Source organism: Lactuca sativa, chromosome 8 (assembly GCF_002870075.4).
Source record: "Lactuca sativa cultivar Salinas chromosome 8, Lsat_Salinas_v11, whole genome shotgun sequence".
NCBI lineage: Eukaryota > Viridiplantae > Streptophyta > Magnoliopsida > Asterales > Asteraceae > Lactuca > Lactuca sativa.
The window spans coordinates 110,542,285-110,562,264 of NC_056630.2; the positions used below are offsets into that span (position 1 = coordinate 110,542,285).

General features: G+C 35.2%; 1 protein-coding gene across 1 annotated transcript; it reads left to right on the plus strand.

The window, feature by feature from the left end:
- Positions 1–6,612: 6,612 nt before the first annotated feature.
- LOC111893193 (60S acidic ribosomal protein P0) lies at positions 6,613–8,061 on the plus strand. Its single transcript, XM_023889262.2, has 5 exons — positions 6,613–6,870; positions 6,967–7,035; positions 7,135–7,233; positions 7,345–7,737; positions 7,831–8,061. Exons 1-5 carry the CDS (start codon positions 6,613–6,615, stop codon positions 7,975–7,977), a joined length of 966 nt encoding a protein of 321 aa, XP_023745030.1. The 3' UTR covers positions 7,978–8,061.
- Positions 8,062–19,980: the final 11,919 nt, after the last annotated feature.

Here is a 19,980-nt window from a genome sequence, read left to right on the forward strand (position 1 = left end):
ATTATTAACTATTTCATAACATATATTTTAATTAATGATTTTAATTGTTCGATAAAATGATGATTATAATCTAAACGTCTAGCCCAAAATTGTTGGGGTTACATTTATTCGCTCCTTCTCCTTATCGAAGTGTCTGATTAGAACCTCTGATACAGAAACCAATACCACATCCCATGTCTAATGTGTTTTCGATATCCATAGAATAAGAAATGATCGACTCCATAATAGATGCTTCCTTTTCCCCCTTTTTATTTTTTCCATTGCCATCCTTATCTTTCAATCTCAATTTCTGACTATTTGAAGCTCTAATAACATCTTTCAGCTTTAAGGAATGCCACGAACCTCTCGAATTGCGCTTATCTTTCTTTAGTCTCACGTTATTATTAACGATATCCCTATTCACAAGAGTATCACAGGTGGCATTTAATCCATTGGGCTCAACATAGGAAGGCCCGACCACATTATTCAAAAAATACCCAAAGTTAAACTAGAGGTGAGCATGGTGCGGGGTGCGGTTTTAGGGTCAAACTGAACCGCAAACCACAAGGTGCGGTTTTTGAATTCTAGAAACCGTTGGGTGTAATTTTTCAATGGTTCGGTTTTGCGGTTTTTAAGTGCGATTTCGGTTTGTACCGGGTCGGTGATGGTTTTCAACCGATTCAAACATATGATGTGGGTTTTTATGTTCACCAGTGCGATTTTTTTAACCGTGGTATTCATGTGAAGATTTATGATTGTATGACATGCTATCATTTCGTTTCCTCACATTTAGAAACTGTAATCTTAATTTTTTTTTTTTTTTATGTTATTTACTTGATCACTTCATTTGTAACCCATATTCCCAAGCTCATTTTTTTTATTCAAATTGGGCTTATAGGTTACAAGCTTGCAAGTTGTAGCCCACATAGTGTTTACACTTTACACATAATCATTAAGTCACAAACACAAAGAAACAAACTCACATATAAAACCTAATATCTAAATACTAATTATCGTCAAGTTGAATATATAATATACATATAAATTAGAAATTGTTAGTTTTAAATAATATGTATAATTGTACAATATAAATTAGTGATTTATTTTATTGCTAATAAGCTTGTGGTACGGTTCGATTTTGGTGGTCCAGTTTCTAGATAAAAACGGCACCGCACCAATAAATTCGGTTTTTCAAAAAAGTAAAATCCGTACCATTGGTTTTTGTATCGGTTTCGGTTTATTGCCGTTTTCGCAGTTTTTCTTTTGTTAACCTCTTTGATGCTACATTAAGGCTGCACGGTGTGATGCGTTTTTTTACTAATGACAAACCGATGTGGACACAATTATCGACGGTGGACACCGGCCTCTATATCTTTTTCTGTTGGCGGTAATATACCAATGGTATGTTTGCGACGTTGGGTTTGCCGTTCAAATGAAAGAATGTATAATTGGGCTGAGTTTTATTTTGAAATTGATTTCTATTGGGCTGAAAGTAAAACACATAACACAGTAATATACCTGGACATTTTTTTACAATTCTATGGAATATATTAATAAAAACAATCGGATATTTCAATAAATTATTATTATTATTATTATGGAATCTTAGAAATCTCTGCCACACTTTTTCTTCCGGTATTCAGCAAAACATTTAAACATCCAACAGGGCGGCGAAAATTTTAAAGGGAAAATGACTCTTGAGGGTAATTAACTTTTACGTTTGTACTTATTTGGTCAATTCCTTTTTTTTTATTCAATATACCATTGAACTTGTTATTTGCGTTCACCATAACCCTTTTGACCGGCTTTTGACCTATGATAGCCGGTCAGATAGTCGGTCAAAGGGTTATGGTGAACACAAACAACAAGTTCGATAGTATATTGAGTACAAAAAAAAAGGAAAGAGACCAAATAAGAACGAACTCAACAGTTGGTTACCCTCCTGATTCATTTTCCCCGAAAAGTTAAATGAAATTAAAGTTGTAAAATTATCAGAGACTGCAACCTTCTTTGACTATAACGTATATAAAGAGCGTTTCAAAGGGGTAACCTTGTTAAAACATGGTCTATGTAATGCTTACTGTGGTTAGCTGTTAACACCTCTTTGCAAAAGGATATGACTGTGTATGAGAGGTATATTTATCAGCATAAACGTTTACCTCAAGGTATATTATGGTGATGTGTCTACAAAAGCAACATGATATTGTACATATTGATGTTGTATCTTATCCCATGAATTCGATCTTAAAGCTAAGTAAACTCAAAAATCAAAGCACTTGTGATTCCACTCGTTTGTAGACTTGTCTAGAATCCATTATACGATAAATCATTTGATTGGAAATGTAAATGTAGTCATGAAATGTGTCTGCTTAGTCAAGATTCCCCTAATAAATATTCAAGTGCATTACAAAGTTGTACATGTATGAATAATGTTTTTTTGTGGGTTATGTTTTGAAGAGAAGCAAGAATGAATCTCATAAAGCCATTAATATCAGTAGGAGATGACGTGAGATTTGCTGTAAATGAGTAAAGGGAAAATGAACCAGGAGGGTAACCAACTGTTGCAATTGTTCTCATTTGGTCACTTTTCTTTTTTTGTACTCAATATACCATCGAACTTATTGTTTGTGTTCACCATAACCCTTTGACCGGCTATCACAGGTCAAAAGCCGGTCAAAAGGGTTATGGTGAACACAAACAACGAGTTTGATGGTATATTGAATACAAAAAAGGACCAAATGAGTACAAACGCAAAAGTTAATTACCCTCAAGAGTCATTTTCCCAATTTTAAAATAACGGGGCTTATAATTTAGCCTATAATCGGCTCTTTAACTATCTAGACATGTATTATGAACATTTTTAAGTATTATAGACATTATTCATGATATTATCATTAATCTGATATAATTGTGGTTCATGAACATTTTTTTTCATTGAAAAAAAATCGAATCTTTTTTCTCATGATTTATCCTGTAATTGTAAGAAATTAAATTACCAATCATATGTAACACCCGAAATCAGAAAGGTCAAGAAAGGAAAGGAAAAACCCTAGTTAAAGAGGGTTGACTCGTCGAGTCCAGGGAGGAACTCGGCGAGTCGGAGCGGGATCCGGGTATAAAGCAAGTGACCGACTCGGCGAGTCGGCAAGTGGACTCGGCGAGTCAGGTCTGGGTTGGGAAACCCTAATTTCGGGACTTGGTACCCTATTTAAGCATCTTAATCTCTTTCCTAGGGCTCATTTGCGGCCCTATAGTCCAGAACCAGAAACCCTAAGCCTCAATTGTTGTTCAATCAAGTTTTCTTGCCAATTTGGGTGATTTGAAGGAAGAAGGAAGAAGGCACTCTTTGGGGATTCAAGAATTGGCAGAAGATCTAGAGCTTGTGAGGTCTTCCAGAGCATTTGAAGGTAATGAGTCGCTACCTTCCCTCTTTTGCATATAGATCAACCTTTATCTTGGGATTTGGGACTTTTAGGACAAGTTTATGAGCTATTCCGAGTTAGAAGCCCAGATCTGAAGTTGCTACTTCAGATCTATGTGTATCTTGGCCTGGAGAATCATAAAGCATCAGTCTATGGGTTGATTGTTGAGCCCCTTTGTCTCAAACCCTAGTTTATAGTGATTTGAGCCTAGATCTCGTTAGCTACACGTAAAGTTTGCCACTTTACGTAAGGAATAGGCTTTAGAAGAGTGGATCTACAGTTTGGAGTCCATGCATGACTCAAAAGTCCTCTGCATGTATGTAGAACCGAATGGACTCGGCGAGTCCTTCGAGTGGACTCGGCGAGTAGTTTGAAGATGAGGAGGAACTCGACGAGTGGGATGAACAGCTCGTCGAGTCGGATGAAGTTGGGCATGATCTCGGCGAGTTGGAAGAACAACTCGACGAGTTGGTTGAAGATTTCCTTGGGCTCGGCGAGTCTATTCGTTGACTCGGCGAGTCAGGTCGAGAAACCCCAAACCCTTCGAGTTGAGACTCGAATCAGTGAGTCGGGTGGAGACTCAGCGAGTTGGACAGGACAGGACTCGGTAATCGTTGGACTCGGCGAGTCATGGTCTGACTCGGCAAGTCGGGTTGCGAATAGAAGGACCCTGAGCATATGAGCTCGGCGAGTCAGTAGGTGGACTCGGCGAGTAGGGTTGACCTGGAAGGTTGACTTTGACCAGGACTTTGACATTGGAAATAGTTGACCTTTGGAGGTCAGTTGGACTAAGTGTTATATTGACATTGGTAGCTCGAGGAGCTAGTGGAGCAGCAGTTCGGAGTTAGAGGTCAGGTAGCAGTCAAAGGGATTAGCAGCATCAGTTCAGCAGTATCAGGTGAGTTTCCTTCCAGTAGGAACGGGTCTAAGGCCACAATGTCGGCCCGTTCAGTTAGTCGTAGTTTCTGGACTTCGGTCCAATGCAGTAGTTAGTATGTTTGACGCCTCCGTGGCTTAGACAGGATTTATGTGTTTATGCTAGTTGATATGTTATGCTATGCTGTGTTCAGTCAATCAGCTTCGGACTTCGGTCCGATGTAGGGGACAAGGTCCCAGTCAGTCAGCTTCGGACTTCGGTCCGATGTAGGGGACAAGGTTCCAGTCAGTCAGCTTCAGACTTCGGTCCGATGGAGGGGACAAGGTCCCAGTTAGTCCGGACTTCGGTCTGATGCAGGGGGCAAAACCCCAGTTAGCCCGGACTTCGGTCCGATGCAGTGGGCAGGGCCCAGTATGTGCTTTATATGTTATTGCATGGTATGTAGTAGATTGGGGGAGCTCACTAAGCTTCGTGCTTGCGGTTTTCGGTTTTGGTTTCAGGTACTCAGTTTTTCAAAGGAGGAGCTTGGGAAGATTGCAGTGCACACACCATAGTCAGTTAGCCTGGGAATGTTTGACTCTGATAATGATATTATGTTTTGAATTAATACTCGAGAAATTATGTTATGATCTATGACACAGTTTTATAAATATGATTTTAGTAAGGTTTTTAAAGAAATTTTTAGTCGTGATTTTTGGGTCGTTACATCATAATAAAATTATAAAATACAAACTACAAAAAAATGAACTAAATACGATATATAACTAGAATTAAATAATAATAATAATAATAATAATAATAATAATAATAATAATAATAATAATAATAATAATAATAATAAGGTTTTTGTTTGCAGAAAAGTCTCAATATTTTGGGTCAGTTTAAGAAATAATCTAAAATTAATTTGTTACTCGTTCAACCGGTTAAAAAGAGTTAAAATGCAAACTTTTGCCGGTTTTTATGATTTTTTCTTAAAATAAAAAATTAATTTAAGACTAAAACGTAAATTGAATTAAAATTTTAGGACTTTATTTGAGGTTTCTCATGTTTCAATAATATATAATGATCTGCAATGGCAGACCTTAGTGGTGCTCGAGGGGTCCCGGGCCACTGCTCTGATTCCGGCACGTAGTGTAAAAAAAATATGTTTTTTTTGTGTTTTTTCTATTAGGTGCATCAGCTTAAAATACGAGTGTCACGATTAATTTAGATTTTTTCGGAAAAAAAAAAAGAAAATTTAGTGTCACCCCTACTAAAACGTTCTGTGTCTGCCACTGATGATTTGTGTATTCCATTTATAAAAGTATAGAAGTTACTTTTTGTAATTTTATAATTATGGTAATTTCTTTCAATTATTATACATTTTCAATCTAATTTATAATGCTTCATATTTTATAAAATTTTAAATACTAACTTAGAGTAAATACGTACAAAAATTTCATAATATTATATCAAAAATAATCAAACCAAACAATTAAACAAACCCGGCCGTTTAAAATCCTTACAATTGTCCATTTGTGCTTAATTTTTGGACAAAGTTGACTAGACCGTTGGGATCATTATGGCTATGTGCTTATATATAGATATCATCGAGCTTATATAGAATCTATCTTAATAAATGAAAATAAATTTGCCACATGTTCTTATTTATTTGGACACATGGCATTTTCTAGAAATTTTAAAATTTTTTATTTTCCACTTGTCATTTTATTGTATTTTTGATTTTATTAAATTAAAATCTACATTTAATATATAAGGTAATATATATGTAAGGTATTTATTAGAAAATGGTTTATATATGTAATGTATCTAATGCATTAAAGTCTCATTAATTTTAATAATTCAAAAAATTTCTTATTTTTCTTATAAATTTAAAGTTTTCAAATTGTTAAAATTTTATATTTAATTTTTTTAAAATAAACCCATGTAATACATGGGTCTCACACCTAGTTTTATCATATAAATAAATGTACATAACATATATAAACACGTATAAGATTGAATTCTTACGTATCACGTTCACATGTATCTAAAAGTGTAACAAAATTTATTTATTATTACACATTTACATTATAAATAGAAGGAAACAACAAAATTTTATCCATGCATGCATGCATGCAAAATAAGAACTAAAGGAATCAGTTGCTAATAAAAGGAGCGAAACCCGGTCTCCACCACTCAGCCACGTATCTCTCACTCTCAGTAACTAAATCATCCACCACCATCTTCACTTACAAAACAACCACCAATCCACCATTCTCTTCCATTTTTAGGGTTCTTCAATCTAGTTGATCACCTCTCTCGCGTCTCGATAATTAATCAAAAACAATTACCATGGCAGTAAAGCTATCCAAAATGCAGAAGAAGGTTAACTACGATGCCAAACTCAGCAAGCTTCTCGATCATTACACACAGATACTCGTAGTCGGTGCAGACAATGTGGGATCCAACCAGTTACAGTGCATAAGACAAGGACTCAGAGGAGACTCCATTGTTCTAATGGGTAAGAACACCATGATGAAGAGAACCATTCGTCTCCATGCTCAGAAAACCAACAACAGCGAAATCCTTAACCTAATTCCTCTTCTCGTGGTGCGTACCTTCTCCAGACTCCATTCAATTGATCTTTTGATTTTTTTTTCTTTCTTTTTGATGTTTAATATTGATTATTAATCGATTTTGAATCAGGGAAATGTGGGATTGGTGTTTACGAAAGGAGATCTTAAGGAAGTGAGCGATGTTGTTGCTAAGTATAAGGTTTACGAAATTAAATTCTATCAGTACTTCAGATCATCATCATGTTTCCATATGTATCAGATTTGTTAATCCGATTGTAACCATGGCTTCAATTTCCAGGTTGCAGCACCTGCACGTGTTGGTCTCGTTGCACCAATTGACGTCATTGTTCCTCCAGGAAACACCGGATTAGATCCATCGCAAACTTCATTTTTCCAGGTAATTTCTTTTTTCATTTTCTTAATTCATCAATGGAACTCAAAAGTCAAAACTCAAAAACGATAATGTCTAATTTCTACCCCTTCGACGATCTGAATATATAAACACCAGGTTCTTAACATTCCGACGAAGATTAACAAAGGAACAGTGGAAATTCTAACTCCGGTGGAGCTAATTCAGAAGGGTGAGAAGGTGGGTTCATCGGAAGCTGCTCTTCTCACAAAACTAGGAAGAAAACCCTTCTCGTATGGTTTAATTGTTCATTCTGTTTATGAAAACGGATCAGTGTTCAGTCCAGAAGTTCTTTACCTCACAGAAGATGATCTCATTGAAAAATTCAGCACTGGACTTTCTCAAGTTGCTGCCTTTTCATTGGGCATTAACTACCCTTCCTTAGCTGCAGCTCCACATATGATCATCAATGGTTACAAGAACTTGCTATCTGTTGCTGTTGCTACTGAGTACTCTTTCAAACTTGCTGAGAAAGTCAAGGAGTATTTGAAGGTGAAAACTCTTAATTTCTTTGATTTTTGATGTTAAGTGGGTTAATATTTTGAAATAATAAGTTTGATATGAATATACGATCATCAATGGCAGGATCCAAGCAAATTTGTAACAGCAACAGCACCAATTTCTGTTGCTAAAGATTCAAGTGCACCAGCAGCTGCGGAAAAGGAGCAGAAGAAGGAAGAACCACAGGAGTCATCTGAGGAGGAAGGTGGTTTAATGGGGTTATTTGATTGAAGGCTAGTTTTTTAGGTATTTATCTGTGTTTATTACTTATTAATTAGTTGTTCCCATTTTATTTGAACCTTGTATCAAGATTTAGTCTTTGGTGCTATTAATAAACAGTTTTCATTCCCAAGTTTTGGTGCTTTTAATTGGTATGCTATAATTTAAAAAAAGAAATTGAAAGAATGGAGTATTTCATGTTAACAGAGTATCGTATAAATCGATATCTACACACGGCAAATCACAAATTTCTGTTTGGATATATGAAAGAGAATTTGTTTTCGAGTAATTCAATGTCAGCGAAAAGACAAATTAGAAGGGAAGAGGAAGAGCACATACTTGAAATTGGCAAGAGACAGCCGCAGCCGCCGGAAAAATGGAAACCGTGGGTGATGAGCAGATCGACATCACCGGTTTGAGGAACATCGACTGTCAGCTAGTTTGAGGTGTTAAATTTTTATGGAACAACAACATAAATTTGTTTGGGTTTAAAAAAAGTCTTGAGGTTTGGTATAACCGGTTTCAAACAAGGCCATTTTCATAAAATTTCAAACTCATACTATCAATGTTTTAAACACATGTTATTTAGTTGAACCATGTAGTTGATTTTTGAATTGTGTCGATTGAGCTATTCAATTTGTTTTGGTAACGAGTTGTTTTTAAATGGGCTAATTGAAATCCAACTGTCCATATCCAAAAAGTTTTTTATCGGTTTTATCACACAGATTCAACCCGATTTTTGAAGAAACCGTCAGCTTCAATCCGATCTAAAAATTGACATAAAGTTGTTCATTATTGAACCGATCTCATCTGGTCTCTAGTTCCCCTGTTGACCGATTCAACTAGCCGATTTGAATCGGTTTTTAAAACCGTTTTTTAAATAGCGGGATTAGTGATTAGAAGTTAGTCTCATGAAATCGTTAATGTTTGTGTTAGAAATCAAGACCTCCAATCTAAGAGGCAAACCTCTACCAAATGGGCTAGTCTCGCATTGGTTTAAAACCGGTTATTATAGATTTAAATATGTGATTATAAAAGTTTCATATTCGCAAAAAGAATACTAAAAAAAACTAATAAAAAAGATTAAAATTTTAATTAGACCATCAACAATTGTGAACTTGGTTTTATTTATCTAGCAATATAAATATTGTTAAATAATTTTTTTTATATAAAACCTATATGGTTTGCAATAATTTATTGATAGGGTTCAAAAAATTTATATCTTATATAGAAGGTCTAAAATCAAAATTTTATATGGATTTGGTATCTTATAAATTTGAAAGCACTATATTACCCTTAATATTTCATTTTTACATTTTCATTATTTATTTTAGTATTTTAATAACTATAAAAAAAATTATACCCTACTTCTCTCCATTTTCTTCTCTCTCACTACTAGAAAAACAGCCTTTTACGACGTGCAATTAATGACACACACTGATAGAGGACGCGCATTTGTGTGTGCCCTAAAATTTAATGTTAATTTTCCAAAATTTGAAGGATAGAAGACGCGCATTTTTGTGCGCCTAAAATTAGTGTCCAAAAAAAAATACGGAAGACACCTATCATAAAAAGCGTGTCGTGTAAATGTGTTGTTTTATATTTTTTAGAAAGGCACGTTCTCAGTTGTTTTAATAATCTATGGTGGGAAATGAAATCCCAAAAAATTAAACAGCCGCCTGATTCTTCTCCTTCTCCTTCTAAAATCCTCTAACAAAAAACCCTAATAATCCTTGTTCACTTGATTCATCTCCTTCTTCTCCTAAAATACTCAAACAAAAAACCCTAACAATCCTTTTGAAGCAACCCTGTTCCTCTACCTTTGCATTCTCTCCCTCTCTCTCTCTCTCTCTCTGGAAAACCCTAATCACCCTTCTTGTTTTTTGAACCAGGTTCATCCGCTCTTGCCTCCGCTCCTATCGGACCACCACAGTCCCCCACCGGATCGCTAAAACAATAGCCACCAATGCACCACTTCACTACCTTTCACTCTCTAAATGTGCGGCTGCTCAATGTAATGGCCTTCTAGGGTTCGTTATCCCCCTCCCTTAATGTCTGCAATCGATAATGGAGATGATGGCCACCACTACTACTCCATTACTCACATGTCGATGTATCTGCATACACATACCTTTTTTACAGAGGGTTTAAGGTTAGTTCTTCAATTCATCATTTTCGTGATCTAATCATTGTCAGTTCAGTACACTATCTACTCTACAAAACGTTTACTGTCTTCCTGTATTATCAATTGTGTAACAGGTGATGCCCTACAGTATAGGTTGCAAGACTCCATTGTCCAATTTCGAGGCTAATTGTAAACATTAACATTTGTCAAAATGTTGAGCACTGTAGATAAGAGCACATCAAACAATAGTGTTTTGCCCTGTAGCTTGCAAGACTTTCCACTCTCCCATACTTCCTCTTCCCCAGCTCACGCTTCCTAAAAAAATCATCAGCTCTTTTCATTGTGCCTGAAATCTCTTCTCATGTACCCCTTCTTCCCCACCATCCCTTCCAAAATTCTCACGCTTCATGAAAAAATCTATATGTTCTCACTCAAAGAACCCTGGTCGTCACCCCACCACCACCATTGACGCCGTCGGTCTGGGGAGTCCAGGCACCACCAGGAGTCATCAGAGCGGGAAACTAAGCCCAAGGTCTTCAAATGTTTTTGAACAGGACAAATTCTTACCAATCACGAGCATTAGTCTGATAATGAAGAAGTCGTTACCGACTAAAGAGTAAGGTCTCTCTCTCTCTCTCTACATGGTCGCTTAGGATTCTGGGTAAAGAGATGAAATTTGTTCATCATTGTGTGATAAAAAGATTAAATCTTATATCACATGTGTGTTATTTTCCTTTTTCAGATCCACATATCTAGCAAGGAAAGCAAACCCAATTTTCTTTTGTTCTTTGAGACACAGGTAAAGATCCCTTGCATTTTTTAAATCAATCGTTAGTAGTGGGTTTGCTAATCTATGTTTCTTTCATTTTTCATTTTTGATTTTCTTTTTTCTGTTTTGATTTTAGAGGTACTTCTGAACTTTCTTTTACCGAAACTACTGCTATTCATTTATCCTTCATTTTTGGTGTTTATGTTGATGTTAAAAGTTGTGTGGGTATTTATAAACTTAACGGCGACTTAACGATTTTGTGACACCCAAACATAGATGTGGATCCAAACCTGTTTTGGTATTAGGGGAGAAGTATATGAAGGTTATTTTCAATCTGCCCACTAAAATCACTCCGAGTGTTGTGTTTGTTGATGATGTTGTTACAAAGCTTATAACCGATTTTTCTTATTTATCAATTTTTTTATTTCCTTAAATAATTATTATTTTTTGTAATAGGTGGACAACATGTTGGGTAGATGTGAAAATCCAGGGGAACTTGAAGCAACGTGCAAAAAGAAAAACGATTTATGGTAAACAGGGATGGTTTGCGTACAAAGGATAGATTAATGCCACCAATAGACCCTTTGATCTTGATGAGCCTTTAATCAGGAGACAACCTAAGAGGTAAGTGTAATCTTTTTCTATTATGGAAAAGGGCATTATAGGTAATTGACAGATATGGATGCTCAATATAATATCTGGTGCTATTTGGCGTGCATGTTGATGGTTAATTTGCTGGATTCCCCAAATCGAGAGAATATTTTAAGTGTCATATTAACAAAAGAGGAATTATTACTAAATATTGATCTTAAAACGGTGGAAAATGGCAGATGACTACTCGGAGAGTGACCTGAAGGTTATTATTCTCTCTCTCTCTCTCTCTCTCTCTCTCTTTATATATATATATATATATATATATATATATATATATATATATATATATATATATATATATATAATTTTGTGTGTTTCGTTACTAACAGGCAGCTACAAATCATCCAATAAGAGAACTTTTGGAAAATGAAAAGAAGGTTTGGTTCATTGACGTTTATTAATTACCATAAAAACTTTTATATACATAAATTCTCACTTTTTAAAGGATGTTAAAAGGATTAGAAAGACCATCCTGTCCCTACACATCAATTAACATGCAACTTTATGCACCTTCATTATTAAACATTTATGCCGATTTATGATTATTTTTATGAACAGAAGAAGGTTGCATCATGGATAGAAAATAGATTGCCTCCTTTTCATATGTTAGGCTTAAATTTTGGATGGTTTTAGAAGTGTCCATGAACAGTTAGGATCAACGAGTAACAAAAAATATGTACATTATGTTTGACTTTCATATATCCTCTTATTTCTACTACCTATAAAAAAAAAAGAACAGTTGGATCAATAAGTAACAATTACGGTTATTTTTTATGTTTAAAATTAACATTTTTCCTTATAAAGTATTGTACTATGCTAAAAAAGGGTAAACTTTGAAAGTATACCCCAAGTATAGCATTGTACTTTCAAAATGCAATGCTTTCATAAGAAAAAACTTTAAAAAAAAAAATTAAATAGTTTCAATAGCATGTTTCACTTGTATGTTTGGGGTATGCACTCATGGTCCCTTACTTAACCAAATAGATTTGGTAAATTATATATTCCCTTTATTTGTTCTATGAGCCATTTCATATTCCTCATTTATAGAAGCTAAATTGGATTCTTTTTTTTCTTTTTCCTCATAGGAACTTAACTTGTTATGACAGTTGTACTGTATGTTTGGCGAGACTGAAGTCCGAATTGAGATTATTCTAGAGGGAGTCGTTTGTTGCTACGCTCCTCCTTTGCCACCTGGAAAAGTTATTGTTTGTATTACATGCAGTGAAATCCGTGAATTCGAGTACCTTGAAAAACAAATCAGTAACCCTAGAGGAGGTAAAAAATGTTCTAGAAGTTCAGAAGAATTATTATTACTTGTGAGATTTATTCAAATTTTATTATCTGAAAAATAAGGTGGTGAAGAAGAGTCGTGGTCTCAATTGATAGAGGGATGGGCCTTGACCCCGATTCTTAACTTTGGAGTTAGTGTCAACTTTGGTGACATTAATGGTTGGACTGCCCTTTACTGGGCTGCTCGATTTGGAATGAGAGGTTTGTTTTTGAACAAATTCATCTTTTACTTCTCTAGCATCATCTTTCTGCACTATCTTTAATGTTTCATTGATTGGTGATGATTCAGGTGAGTTTGGTGGAGATATGAGGATCACTTTAAGCCTTTTTTCATCAACAACTTTACCATCTCTAACAAACTGTTCAAATTTATAAATCAGGTAAAGAAATTACTATTAAAAAAAGAACTTAAAACATTTTCAGAAAAAAAACAACCATGTTAGAGGTGACATCTTCCTCCTTTGTTCCCTCTAGGACATATGTACTTTGAACTAACAATTTGTCCCTGCATATCATGTCTGGAGGAACTAGCTTTGGTGCTTGCATAGTAACTGCATTTGAATATTGACACTTGACAGAACAGTGAGGCTATAGTATCCTTTGACATCAAGGGGTAATTTTGTCAATTTCTAATATGTTTTTCAATTATAATGATTTAGGAATATAAATAAGAATTATAAATCAATAAAAAATATCAAAAAATAGATTTTGGTACATATGATATTTTAAAACATTAAGAAGGGTAAATATGATATTTAGATATTAGGACGGATAAATATATATTTCGATGTTTAATAAGGGCATATACGAAATTCTATATGGTTGTAAACATGGACAACAGTTTTATAACTTTATTAACTCATCCTGCTTTTTGAAATTTGGCAGGCCACTTAATTGAGAACTTGGATTCGCTTCCCAAACATGATGATACAAAAAAAAAGGTAGCCCCTCCCTCTGCCTCTGACTTGTTTTAGTTTATATACACATAAATTTTTGCTTGCACTATAAAACCAACCCCTAGAGATTGTTTTAGCATAAAAAATAAATTTATGTCACAATATGAGGAAGTTCTTTTGTTAGAAAAATATCATTTAGTTGGTATGGTAAAGCTGGTGCCCCCCCCCCCCCCCCCCATCTTAATTGATTGCAATCTCCAGAGTCAGTGACTTCAAAAAAAATTTTAAAAAAATATACAAGGTATTATAGATATGAAATAGTGAGTGAATGAGGTTAGGTTTAAAAATGAGAGTTTTTCAGTGTTTTAAAACATATATAAATATTATCACATGATGAATTTTCAGTGTTTTGGTATGCACCTACATCCCCAGGTAATGAGAGTTGCATCATAGTAAAAGTAAAACCACGAATCATGGATCTAATGCTAGGTTGGATAATTTGTGTTAGTTACTAATTTATCGTTTTTTTTTGGATTTTGATATTTTAATAATAAAAGATAGGAAGATCTGATTTGGTGGATTTAAAAGATGTCTTTGTCTTGACTTTCTTTATTAAGTCTTTTTTTTGTGCATTAAGTAAAAAACAAAGTCATTTGTTATTCAACCTCACTTCCACACAAAAGGGTAAAATAATGGTCATTTTCTATTTCAGACTAGAACTACTATTACTGACCAAAATAGACCTTCGTGAGCAAGTGAAAATGTTATCTGGTCAGGTGGCACTTTGCACTAGTAGCATACTTAACTGATTTGACTTGAAAAAACATGATTTTTTTTCCTGTTATTTGCAGAGGTTTGGGGATATTGCTGGTGTATTTAAAGTCATGTCAATTTCAATCAGTGCCCTTGAAGAAGGGGAAGTTGACACGACCTAGTATCTCTGAAAGTGCTAAAGATTTGGTTAGGAAAATGCTTATTAAAGACCCCAAAAGACGAATAACAGCTCATGGTGTTCTTTGTAAGTCTTAGTTGTTATAAAATTTTCCTATAAGTATTATTTAGGCTTCTTATTGAACATTAATATTATTGGCTCCGGAATCAGGAGCAACACAAATTGAATCAGCTCTGGAATGCAGTCGTGGATTGGCTTCGGAAAATTGTCAAAGTACGGAAACAAAAAAAATGTCAAATTTGTAATAAAATATTATGCAATGGATTCTATTTTTTGTATATGATATTTTGTAAGACATTAAATTTTATGAAATGGATTATATTTTTTGTATATGATATTTTATTTTCTATTATGAGGCATTAAATGCAAAATTAATTTGAAAATTAGTAAATCTATAAAAAATATATTTTTTTAAACATTTAAAATTATAATACGCAAAAATGTGTGTCATCTTCATTTATGACATGGCCTTTCTTGACAGGGACTTTCTTGATACGCATTGCGTGTCATTAACACGCGCGTCGTAAGGTTACGACACGCGAATGTGTGTCGTCTTCCTTTATGACAGGGCCTTCCTTGATACGTATTGCGTGTCGTAAACGCTCGTCGTAACTGTGCGTCGTAAATGCGCGTCGTCTCTCTTTATGACAGGGCCTTCCTTGACGCGCATTTGCGCGTCGTCTGACCCTTTTACGACGCGCAATGAGCGTCGTAAAAGGCTGTTTTTCTAGTAGTGTCTCTCTCTCTCTCATTTTTATCTCTCTCCCGATAATATTTATCTTCTCTGACGGTCTGCTGTTTTTCGAGAAAATGCATGTAGTGATACAAATATAAACGCGTACGCCAGACAGTTATATCCTTCAAAAATTCCTAAACAGACTTGCTAATCAAAAGAGGTAAGAGCTAACTATATAACTCATTAAGAAAAGAAGGGGTGTGTCTCCATTTATCTCTCTATTCTTTGCTATCAGAATATACACATAAGGGGATTGCCAAAAAACCTGGTTCTTCAATTTCTTTGCCCACTTTTAAGAACCAAACTCATGTTCAAAAATATATACACACAAATATAAGAAATCCCAAGAAGTGCTAGTGTTCTTTCATCTTTTTTATCCAAACCTGATAATCAATTAGTGGAAGAGTGAACCTAGTTCATCACATTCGAAGACACACTCCTTTTTTGATTTTTATAGGCTGAACAAAAAGTAAGGCAAGCCATCACACCATAAACTAACTTTATTAAACTCATGCGCAAGAGTTGGTTCTTTACCCAAAGTGGGATTTTCAGAAAGGATCGATTCAAACCCATTTTCGGATTTTCAAGAAGACGATGTTGTAGCGTTCGACCTAGAAAAAGTTCATACATAGTCATTGTGTGATTGAAGACGATGGTGAAGATGAAAACGATGACAAATCCATGACTGATATATTAAAGACAAGTCAGTGAGAGTGAAAACGAAGGCAGATTCATGGCAACGATAATGAACAAAGACATTTCAGATATAGATTCACCTCGATGTTTAGGATGAGAGGGGTTGAGTAGATGTTATGGGTGGGGGCGCTCAGTTAGTTACTTGGTGTCGTTTGTTCATTGGATGTCAAAACTATTAGGGTCGACGATGTGACATCCCAAAATTTAGGGCTAATCTTATCGACGACAAATTCACTGCGAATCTCATGATAATTTGACTTATTGGGTTTTAGTGCATCTAAAATAAAATAAATAAGTTCATTTAAACTATTAAAAGATGTCTGATGATGCCTTGCTTCCAAATGTATAAACTATCAACCGAATCAAACCGCTCAAACTGCAACACCGATTAATGCTTCTAAAAAACTGAAAACTTGTAATAAGCAGTTTTGGATGAAGCAATTATTCTAGACTCATAGTACGTGTTCCCCTAAGCCCGAAAATACAAAGAACGTCCAAAACAGACTTTGTATGCAAAATATTTGAACGTTTTAAGAAACCAAACCGGTATAACACCGGTTTTACCTGTTTTGCTTAAACTGTTTTAATCCGTTGACGCACTTACACATTGCCGACGGGATTGACGAGAACGTTTTTAGACTCAGACTATGATCTATTATTTAATTTCACACTCAAAATATTTCTAGCAAAAATATTCGCGAAAATCAAAAAATTGAGCGTTACGGCCGTTTAGACGCAAAACTTCAAACACAGTTTTCCGGAGTTCCGTAACTCTAAAACATAATCCGTTTGATGTTCTGGAATCCTTGAATTAAATTCTATCTAACGGTACTTTCAAAAAAAATTCTCGACTTTTGGATTCCGATGCACCCGATTTAAAGTGTTTTTGAACATCTAATGGTGGTATACCTCATGTGGGACCCACATATGATTCTAGAAGCCAAAAATCAGATTTTTTGGTCTTCTACTTCTTCCCCACGTTTTTCTTCTCCCATTCTCTTCTTCTTTGAGTGCAAGTTTACACAAAATGGTAGATTGCATGGATGGAGGAATCACCTTATTTAGGTTGTGTGTGTGTGTTTTAACTAAGGGTGACAACTCTCGACTCAACCCCTAACCCGATACTGACCCAACCCGAAAATAGACGGGGTTGGGTTAATATTTTTGACCCACCAACCCGTTTATTTCATGAGTTGGGTTGGGTTATCTGTTTGGGTTTGCGGGTCAACCCGCCAACCCGTATATCTATATATATATATATATATATATATATATATATATATATATATATATATATATATATATATATATATATATATATATATATATATATATTACATTTAAAAAAATGATATATTTAATTATTAATGAAATTTGAATTCCATCCGTGTTCGTAATACTTCGTATCATTGTATTTCTTTCGTATTCATATGTGACTAGTCTGTATTTGTGGTTCGTTAATCAGAAAAAGAAAAAATACATGTCGTTATTTTCACGAGTCACGAACGACAAACACATCAACTTTCTATGAATGTTTTCATTTTTCATTTTTATTTGGATGTTATTGACTTTATGAATTTATGTTGAAAACATTTTTTTATGTTAATTACTTTAATCATTTTATGAATTTAAGTTGAAAAAACCTCATTTTTTAAAATGCGTTGCTTATTTATTAAACGGGTTATATGGGTTGGGTTTGACCCATTAACCTGTGAACCCGCGAACCCATATACTTAAATAGGTTATATGGGTTGGGTTGGGTTGAGGTTTCCAACCCATCAACCCGTGACCCGTCAACCCATATATTATATGGGTTGGGTTGAGTTGATATTTTTTGACCCGTCAACCTGTCAACCCGTGACCCGCCAACCCGAACCAAACCCAATTGTCAGGCCTAGTTTTAACTATAAATAAAAGCCTCAAGAGCCTCTTTCACTCACCAATTCGTCAACCAACTTCTTCCCTCTCTCTCTCAAATCTCTATAAAATCTTGATCACTCTCCTCACAACCTCACCACAACAACCCCCGTCAACCCACTGCCACCACCATAAAACATTATCTTCAAGTTTGATTTGCTACTGATTTGAATCCCCAAAGGTCTCTTTACCTCCCTTGCATCGAAACCCACCGTTATAAGCAACAAATAGGCGACACAAGACCACCGGAGTGGCCTCCTACCACCCTCATCACCCCACTGTCGCTGCATCCAAATTGCCAGCCACCACCGCCAACTACCGTCTCCACCGGTTGTAAGTAACCTCCACCACCCTCTTGTTGTTGATGCTTGCCTTTCGTCAATTAATCCAAAGCGACATACCAATCGTTTATATATATATATATATATATATATATATATATATATATATATATATATATATATATATATATATAGAAGTAGGTTCATGCGAAAATATAAATATCTTGCGAAAACGCGAAAACAGATTTTATCTTATGAAAATCAAACACATGTACTATAAAAAAATAAATTTATTAGCAATAAATTAAAGATAGTAAGTTTACATTGGATGATGTTATAGTAATATATATTTAAAGACGGTTTTCATAATTATATTTTTTTTCACGTCCTTTATCATTTTTAAATTTATGTTTTCATAAAAAAATATTAAAAATCATACTTTGCTAATATGAAACAATTTATCATCTATCGTTGATTATCATTATGTATTTCAAAGTTTAGATGAATTATTTTCCAAAATATAATGTTGAGGTGACACGATATTATAGGTTTTTCTTGTTTTCGTTTTTTCGCAAATTATAATTTGCATTTTCGCATGAACCCTCCCATATATATATATATATATATATATATATATATATATATATATATATATATATATATATATATATATATATATATATATATATATATATATATATATGTGTGTGTGTGTGTGTGTGTGTGTGTGTGTGTGTGTGTGTGTGTAACATCCCAAAAATACGGTCCGAAAATTTCATTTTAAGTCATTAAGTAAATCCATAGTTATCAAATCTTTTCACCAAACATAGTCAATATCTCAAAACATTACAATCAGAGTTTCATGTCAAAATATCAGAGTAAAACATCCCAGGCTAAACTTCTTGGTGTGTGTGATGCAGACATCCCAAGCTCTTCCCTCCGCTACCGGAAGTACCTGAAACCAAAACTGAAAACCGTAAGCACAAAGCTTAGTGAGTTCCCCATACTACCACATACCGTACGTATAACCAAATATTGGGCCCCCGCCCGGTGCATCGAGACTTCCCTTGCATCGGACTCGCTCCGGCATCGAGCCCCGCTCGGTATAGAAATCTTTCTTTCTTAGGCCTTGCCTGTCTATGGGCCTCGTCTGTTATATGTATACAATCATATAAACATACTAATACATAAAGACACATACTCTACTGTACTCCTGATCTAAGGCCTCGCCTAACTTGGGCCCTGCCCCTGTCTGCTACTGGCGAGCTATGAAACCCTGTCCACACTCCTCTAGCTAGTGAGATACAGGCCCCCGCCTACACTCACTTCTCTCCTAACACGGGCCTCACCCCTACTCTGTTAATATTGAGTTATGGAACCTCATCCATACTCAGCTAGTGATGAGATACGGGACCTCGCCCACACCCACCTCCCTACCAGGCACATACAAGTATCATTAAGACAACAAGTATAATCTAACATGCACAAATAAATCTTCCTCGGGCTTGCCCTGGCATCGGACCTTGGTCTGGAACCTATTGTACCGACACATGCAAGAACACAAAGACCTCCAGCATACTAACATTCCTCGGGCCTCGCCTGGTATCGGATCGTGATCCGGAACATATAACATACAATGCCTAGGGCTAATCCTCGGGTCTTCCTACTATACACAAACATAATGGGCCGATATTGTAGC

Bases quoted from the DNA above. Each gene is read 5' to 3' on its own strand.
- LOC111893193 (XM_023889262.2), top strand. From the start codon at position 6,613: ATGGCAGTAAAGCTATCCAAAATGCAGAAGAAGGTTAACTACGATGCC. The intron at 6,871-6,966 runs GTGCGTACCTTC...ATTTTGAATCAG, and splicing joins ACCTAATTCCTCTTCTCGTG to GGAAATGTGGGATTGGTGTT. The intron at 7,036-7,134 runs GTTTACGAAATT...TTCAATTTCCAG, and splicing joins ATGTTGTTGCTAAGTATAAG to GTTGCAGCACCTGCACGTGT.